The 8,100-nt window shown below is 46.2% G+C and overlaps 1 protein-coding gene across 1 annotated transcript in view; it reads right to left on the bottom strand.

Annotated features, from left to right (window-relative positions):
- Nucleotides 1–320: 320 nt before the first annotated feature.
- The window catches only part of CS (citrate synthase), a 34,245-nt gene continuing 26,465 nt past the window's right edge, over nt 321–8,100 (bottom strand). Inside the window, exons 8-11 of the mRNA XM_053374832.1 lie at nt 6,347–6,476; nt 6,132–6,233; nt 4,311–4,520; nt 321–1,843 (exon numbers count right to left, since the gene is read on the bottom strand). Coding sequence (XP_053230807.1) covers nt 1,673–1,843; nt 4,311–4,520; nt 6,132–6,233; nt 6,347–6,476 — 613 coding nt within the window. The 3' untranslated portion in view covers nt 321–1,672. The remainder of the gene's footprint in view (nt 1,844–4,310; nt 4,521–6,131; nt 6,234–6,346; nt 6,477–8,100) is intronic.

Raw genomic sequence — 8,100 nt, 5'->3', positions numbered from 1 at the left:
CCTATGCCCCACAAATAAACCAGAGATGCAGTTTAAATAAAAGGAGACATTCTACTCATGTAAAAACATGCTGATTCCCGGACCGTCCGTGGGTCAGATTTAGAAGGCGATTGGGCTGGATCTGGCCCCCGGGCCTTAGTTTGCCTACCTGTAAAGAAGCTCTGGTTGTTCTGTTCCTTTAGGATTATGCGTTTCCAGTATCCTAAGCAAACTACGATGGCTGGTAAGAATTGAGTGTGTGGGGGCGCAAACAGTCACTGGGAGCAATCGTTCAAAGGGCTGCAGGCCTCACTGATACATAGGGACAGACTCCAATACTGTAACTTGTTAATAAAAACATTTATTTTGCAGTTTGTACAGAACCACCTGAAGTTTGCAACGGAACGCTGATGCTTACACAGCTGTTGACACTGTGCCTTCAACTTAAGATTGGGGTTTTTCTTTCCTTTTTTGTTGTTTGTGGTTTTAGGACAAAAAGGGTTTCACACAAACACACAGAGAAAAAACAAACATTGGTAGGAGTGTATGAAGTCCTTTCTAGAGAGGAAAGGAGGCCAGGAGACAGGTTCCATTCTTTTCACCTATCGCTGCTCTCAAGGTGTGGCCAGCCAATTTAGCGCCACATGGCAATGCTATTAAAAGCTGCCGTTTTGGAAACGTTACCAATACCTTCTTTGCTATTGAGACACCCCCAACCCACCTTTTCAGTACCACAGCACCAACACTCAAGTCAAAATTAAAAATGGGATGGGGAGGTCACTTGCTTCAAACACGCTGCTCTCATCTCCTCTGGCCGAAGAGGAGGGAGGCAAGGAGCTATTTGTTCCTGGCAGATTAAGTTTCTTGAGAGTCTTATCTTTGGGAACAAAGCACCATCTCGCAGAAGATCAGGGTTTTTTTGGGGGGGGGGCAGTGGGTTGCCCAGGGGGTTGTGTGCATTAATGCAGGTCAGGACAACCTAGTGCTGTGGTAGCTTTGGATTGGGGGAAGGGAAAGGTCTGTGTTGCCCCTCTTTGGTAGGCAAGGAGGTGAGTTGTACTCACCTTTTTCACCGGAGTGTGACTCAAGTCACAGCCTCACCTGCTCTGTCTTTTAAGAGCACAATTCTGCCGTTTTTGACAGCGGCGGGAGAAGGGTATACAAAAGGGGATGGCGCTCAGCTGACGGGAAAGAACTGCTTTCCTCTCCAACCCCCTCCTGCCAAAAAGGGAGGGCGTTGTTTAAAATGCAGAACACCCCATCTGTGAAAGGTGGTAAAAAGCAGCATGTGATATGACATGATTGTTAAAGGGGAAGTATTCTCTGCTCCTGGCCTGCAACCTGGGGCGATAAGAGGGGATGAAAGAGGAGGAGTCTGAGCTGGAAAGAAGCAACATTCTCTCTAGCCGGGGGCATCAGCTCAGGTTGGGAAGAGCTGCCCTGGGCCCTGCGTTTAGGAATCTAAACTAACTTTAAGGTGGTATTTTAAGGTAGCAGGTGTGGAGGAGGAGGGGGAGGATAAGTATCTATAAGTTTTATTTGAATTTATCCCATAAATAACCTGAAAAAAATATGCGATGGTCAGTGCCTCTAAGGAAGGATCTTTTCAAGGCCCTTTGAACAAAACACAAAAAAGTCGTATTGTCTCTACCGTTCCCTCGACAGCTAACCCATTGCCACGTTATCCCTTGCTTTAACCTGACTTTGCACCCACAAGCACCATCAGCCCATCTGTGCTCATGGATTTGGGTCTCTCCAGAGGGAAGCCAAGCGCCCTGCTCCAGATGAGCTGCGACAGGACGCCAAGAGCTCGCGACACACCAAACAGCACAGTGTAGTAGTTCATCTCCTTCATGCCGTAGTACTGCAGAAAGAAAGAGGTGGTGGTTAGGAGGACGGCCCCGGGGAGGAAAAAGACCACTTACCAGGCATAGAGAACCCTTAACTAAGTAAATCTTTATTGTAACCTATATGGCAAATATAGGGAACCCTTTAGCCCTCTAGGTGTCCCTTGGTTCTTGAACGTAATCCGTTCAAAAACCAAGGCGCAGCTTCCGATGGGTGCAAGTGCCCTGAAAACAATAGCCAACAGCCACATCGGATGTTCAGCTTCCAAAAAACATTTGAAAACTGGAACACTTCCGGGTTTTCGGCGTTTGGGAGCCGAAATGTTCGAGTACCAAGGTGTTTGAGCACCAAGGTTCCACTGTATTGGCCACGATGGTTGAGAGTGCTAAAATGGAATCTCCACCTACAGATACAGTATACCTCAAACACTAGGTGTTCAGGAAAACCAGAAGGACATCACCTTCAAAACCCACCTGTGAGGTTCCTGGGAGGCACTGGGGGACACACACAAACCTGACTGGGCACTGTCATAATCTATACTGTATATTGCTCCGAGGGGCCTCACAGGAAGAGATTAAGAAAACATACAAACTGAATGCTGATATATCTGATCCTTCTTACACACAAGAAATAATTCCTGGAAGCGACATGAATCCTACAGCGCTTGCAAAGTGATTTTTGTTGTTGTTCCAAGAGGGCAGAAGAGGAAAGGTTTTTTTCCAGTCACTTCCTGTAGGGTTTTTCCTTTAAAAATTTGCAGAAATTAGAAGGGTGGGGGGTAGGGCAAAGCACCCTGATTCTTCGTCTCATACCAGCCGAAACATTTCAGGTTTGCCCACCGCAAATCCCAGTTGTTTAGGAATTCTGCCTCATGCTATTCCTATACTATGGTTGGATATAATAGCATCTGCAAGGCCTCCTAAGCCACTGCTAGAGGGAGGCACATCACCACCCTGCCTGGGTTCTGCAAGTGTAGGAGTTCAAATGGTGACTGGCATACAATTTACCAAGGTTTCCACAACCAGCTTATTGGCTATGGCAAAACAAGCGGCCCCAGGCAATTATTGCCCTTCCCCTACAATGCAGAGCTACATGGGAATGTCGGCCACATTCTAGAACACTGTGCAAATCAACAGCTGAGTCAAAGCTTCCTTTGCACCCACTTATTCACTTAGCACCCACAAATTGAGTGCAAAAAAGGTGCTTCAGGTTGCACTGCGGATTTACCAATATCCTCCCCGAAAGATAGAAACTGCTATCACACTGCGGTAAATCCTGCAGAGCTGGTTCAGCGCCCTACTGTTGGGAAATAAACTGGGCTTGCAGACAAGGATAGGAGCAGCTCTGTGTACTGGTGGGGCACAAGCAGAAACATTTAATCTAGTGCCTGGAAATAGAGGCTTTGCCCCAGGGAACGGACTCATGCTTGCTTCTGCGCTACCTAGAGCAGCAAAGCGGCATAAGCATATAAGATGCAGACTGATCCCTCTGACATCGGAGCGAGTGTGGTGCACAAGTCAATTTGGGGTCTGTACCACTCCCAAAAAAGACCAGATTCAGCCCTGCCAGGGAATCCCATAACTGAACTGAACACAGGTGCACCTACAGTGTCCAGCCAACTTGTGTTTTTAAAGCAGCTGTTGGAAACCTCTGGACCCATAAGGTTCACCAGGCTGCCTCCATTTCACCCAAACACAGCCATATCCACCACGACTGGTGAAAACAAGTCACCTGATGTCATTTTGATGAGGTGAGGCAGATGACCCTCAGATTGCAAGGTGGCCTAAGCTGTAGCAGACAGGCTCTGAGGCTTCAGAGCTTCTAAGATACTGGGTTTTGTGCTCCACATAAACAGAAAACACCAGGCAGAGGTGAGGGAGAAGTAATCTGTGACTGAGAGCTCTAGTTTCCCATCACAAAATACCTTTTATCAGGACTCTCCTAATCAGCTTGGCATTTTGTGATTTCGGTACATCATCTAAGCCTCAACTACGTTTTTCAAACCCTGCTTTTATCCTTCCCTTATATTATGGGCTGGATGCAACTAAACAGTTGCACTAGCAGGAGCCAGTGCAACAAATTCTCAAAACCACAACAGCTTCAAAACCATTTTTTAAATAAAAACTCATCCTTTAAAGATACTTATCACAAGATTCCCTGCACCATTGGTCTGAATACGGCGGGTTCCATCCATTTCTGTCCAAAAGTGTAAGTTTTAGGCAGTGCTAAATCTCCCCCCATGCTTTGGAAAGCAGGTGAGATGATCCTCTGCCTTAGACCAAAGGCAAAGTGTGATACTAATCTGGGCTGAGAGTGCCCTCTATTTGAGCCTGCAAGGCAAGTTCCCAGGGAAATATATTCCCAGCGCTCAGTCCTAAGAAATGTGCTTGTAGGGCCCAGATTCTAGCAGGCACCTTTAGCTGAGAAAGTCCAGGGCTTTGGTCTCTGCCCTCAAAGAGGGTTGCCAAAGGTAGTTAGCTCACCTGCAGGAGGACCCCACTATGTGCGTCCACATTGGGCCAGGGATTCTTGGCCTTGCCCTGTTCCAGCAGCACATTAGGGACAATCTTGTATAGCTGCGCCACCAGCTTGAAGAGGGGATCTTTGGGAAGGTGCTTGAGCGCAAATTCTCTCTGGCAGGTGTAGCGAGGGTCCGTCTTCCTCAGCACTGCGTGGCCATAGCCAGGAACCACCTGCAACATGAGACGTTGACAGAATCTTGTGGGTGGTACCCAATATGATGTGATTCTATATAATATGGACTCCTTTTGACTGCCATTGAGACTTGTACAAAATAATTGTTGTGTACTGGTATTTTATGTACCTTTATACAATATCACTACATATTTGAAACTACATTATTTCTGTACTTAAACGTTTTACCTTAAAACTACTGTACTTACACGTTGTGTTTAAATTTACCATTAGCTTCAAACTGTTATTCTTAGCAGAATATACACGCTTTTCTTTTCAACTCTCGAGTAGGAATTATTCCTTATATTGAAACTTGTGGCCTGAGTTCTTGGTATATCCTTTTTAGTGCAAAGGGGTTAACAGGCAAGTACTCAGCCCCCTTCATAGTTGCCAACATCCACACCTTGATCGATAGGTTTTCACACAGTGCCACCACTACCTTTAATTTCTCACCTTCCCCCACCATCCTGCCTGTGGGACTCCTTAGGCAGTTCCCACCAGCTCACAATCATTTTTTACACTGACCTGTTTTAACAAGCCCTAGAGCAGGCTAAGTTTTTAATCAATTTTTATTAAAAGTTTCCAACATAAAATACAATAAGAGCCAAACTAATCTAGAGAGATAAGAAAAAAGCAAGAATAAGAGAAGGAAGAAAATAAAGAAGAAAAGAAGAGAAAGTGAATACCAGGTCCTCCAGCACTGTATCTTAACTCTTATTGCATGTACAGAAGAGGAAACCCTCCCAGCTCTCACCTGGGAGCTTCCTCCTCTTCCCCCAGCCCTACAGCAGTTTAAAGCTTGTGGAATGAGATCATGATTGGAAATTGTGTGCGTGTGAAATATATATTTGCACACAGACAGCAAGAGAAAATCTAGGCGGCCATATCCATTTTCTGTACAGCTTCATCCTGCCAACTGTCTCCTGGCTGGTTTCTAGGAGGAGTGCCCTATTGGCCCATAGCATAGACTGACTTGAAGTCCTTGTTTATCTTCTCCCATTGTGGATGACTCCCAGCACCTGACTTCCTGTTTTTGCTCCCCATTTCTATGCCAAGTGAGACTACAAAGGTACTGGGAATCCACTAGCTAGTACATCAATGCCTTTCTTCTGCAGCTAATTCACGTGCTTCACTTCCCAGTGGCTGCTAAAGAAGAACTGGGGGATAATTACGCATCCTTAAAATACATTTAGGCCACTCTTTGTGGTCATGTAATCAACGTGGTGGAGGGGGAATATACTCCTTTCTAACACAGAACAGGACATGAGTTGCTATTCTAAGAATCCCCACATTGAATTGATAAAATAGGACAGGGGAAAGGCACCAGGGATGTGGGAAGTGCAGGAAAAAGAAGAATGAATACTTTAGGCAGGATTCCTCTTCCTGAGAAGCTCAGCTTAAAAAGCAAAACAAAAACCTAAATATGGCTGCGCATATATGCTTTTGTGGAGTTTACAAGTTGAAATCCCATAAGCCAGTGTGGTCTCTCTGTGCCCCCACCACCCCATTTTATAACAGACCTCACTGCAACCTAAATCTCTACAGTTTTCTCCCAACTGCAACCCCTCCCTCTGTTGCCCCATTAAGGCTTTGATGCCGCCAACACTCACCCTGCCAGAGTTCAAAGTATTCCAGATGAAATCCCTCAGTTTCGTGTCGGACACATCCTCACCCAGCTCCTTCTGCAAGTTCGTCAACCATACCAGCACTTCCTGCAAAAAGCCCGTGAGATTTGCTGATAATGTGCAAGAACAGGGAGGGCTCCCTAAAGGCTCTCCACCAAATTCAAGATTTGCCAGCACTGCTTGGCAATGCAGCCCCCTACCTGATTTGCAAGACCGTGGAGTGGGCCAGCCAGACCATTCATGGCTGCAGCAAAAGCCAGGTAAGGGTCGGAGAGGGCACTGCCCACTAGGTGACTGGTATGGGCACTGACATTACCACCCTCGTGGTCACTGCAGAAAACAAAGGGGGAGGGGCAGGGAACAAGGAAGCTTAGAGCGCACAGCAAGCAGACTGAAATGAAGTTCTGTATGCATTTGGCCAGTGGTTAATAAATTAAGATTCTCACCAACATTTCTTCCTGAACAGAAAAGATGACACACATAATATTCCAGAAGTACAATAGCAGTTACAATGAATTCATTTTATAGTCATCATATGCAAGCATGAAAGATGTTCACGAAAGCGGCTTTCTCAGCTCTGTCAATAGCGCATGAGACTCTTAACGTCAGGGTTGTGTGTTAAAGCCCCACATTGGGCAAAAAGATTCCTGCACTGCAGGGGGTTGGACTAGATGACGCAATGGAGTCCCTTCCAACTCTACAATTCTACAGCCCCAGCACACCACAGCTGCAAGAAACAACCTACCGGGGCGAAAGTAACATTACCCTTGTAACATGTAGCTCCCAATTGAGGGTTAAACAAAAGTTAGGGTTCTCTGCCACTAGAGGGAGCCGCTGAAGAGAACATTCAGGGGTCAGCAAACTTTTTCAGCAGGGGGCCTGTCCACTGTCCCTCAGACCTTGTCGGGGGGCTGGACTATATTTTGAAAAAAATAATCATGAACGAATTCCTCTGCCCCACAAATAACCCAGAGATGCATTTTAAATAAAAGGACACATTCTGCTCATGTAAAAACACACTGATTCCCGGACAGGATTTTGAAGGCGATTAGGCCACATCCGGCCCCCGGGCCTTAGTTTGCCTACCCATGGAACATATGAAGTCATATTAACCCAACTAGCAACAGGATTTCAGGCAGAGGCCTCTCAGTTGGGCTGATGGATTGGGACCAACTGCTGGGTCACAGCTTGATCCAACAGCAGTAGGAGTAGCAGCATACAAACATATGGTAAAAAGAAGATTTAGAAATGGGACACCAAATTCACGTTTGGGTTAAAGGTGGGTTAAATACTGAAGGCTACTGCTTTAACAGAATATTAGGACATTATACATGAAAACTCTAATCCCTGAACTATGCACCCAGCTCCCTGCACATCTCAACTGTCGCAAAAGGCTACAGATTATATCAGATGCTTGAGTGCTATGCCTGTTGGCAATAAAACCACTGTCAACTAGAGAAAAAAGGTGAGTGTCGACAAACTGAAGCTCAATCCAGATAAGACTGGGGCACTGTTAGTGGGTGGTTGGACGAATGGGAAGTTACATTCCCTTTGAAGGAGCTTGGAGGTACTCCTGGATCCTTTGCTGTCGCTTGATGCTCAAGTGGCCTCAGAGGCATGGACAATCTTCCAACAGCTTTGGCTGGCGGCCTAGCTATGCCCCAACCTAGACAGAGATAGCCTAACTACTGCTGTCTATGCTCTGGTAACCTCCAGGTTAGATTAATGCAATGTGTTGTACATAGGGCTGCCCCTGAAGGCGGTTCAGAAACTTCAGCTGGTGTAAAATTCGGCAGCCAGGTTGCTCACCGGGGTAAGGTGGTTTGAGATTACCGTATTTTTCATTCTATAAGACGAACTTTTCCCCTCCTAAAAATAAGGGGAAATGTGTGTGCGACTTATGGAGCGAATGCAGGCTCCATGGCTTCAGCGAAAGCAATGCAAAGCCTCCGGA

Source organism: Podarcis raffonei, chromosome 2, assembly GCF_027172205.1.
Source record: "Podarcis raffonei isolate rPodRaf1 chromosome 2, rPodRaf1.pri, whole genome shotgun sequence".
Classification (NCBI taxonomy): domain Eukaryota; kingdom Metazoa; phylum Chordata; class Lepidosauria; order Squamata; family Lacertidae; genus Podarcis; species Podarcis raffonei.
The sequence above is the reverse complement of the archived record's forward strand: the minus strand, read 5'-3'. Positions and strand labels throughout refer to the sequence as shown.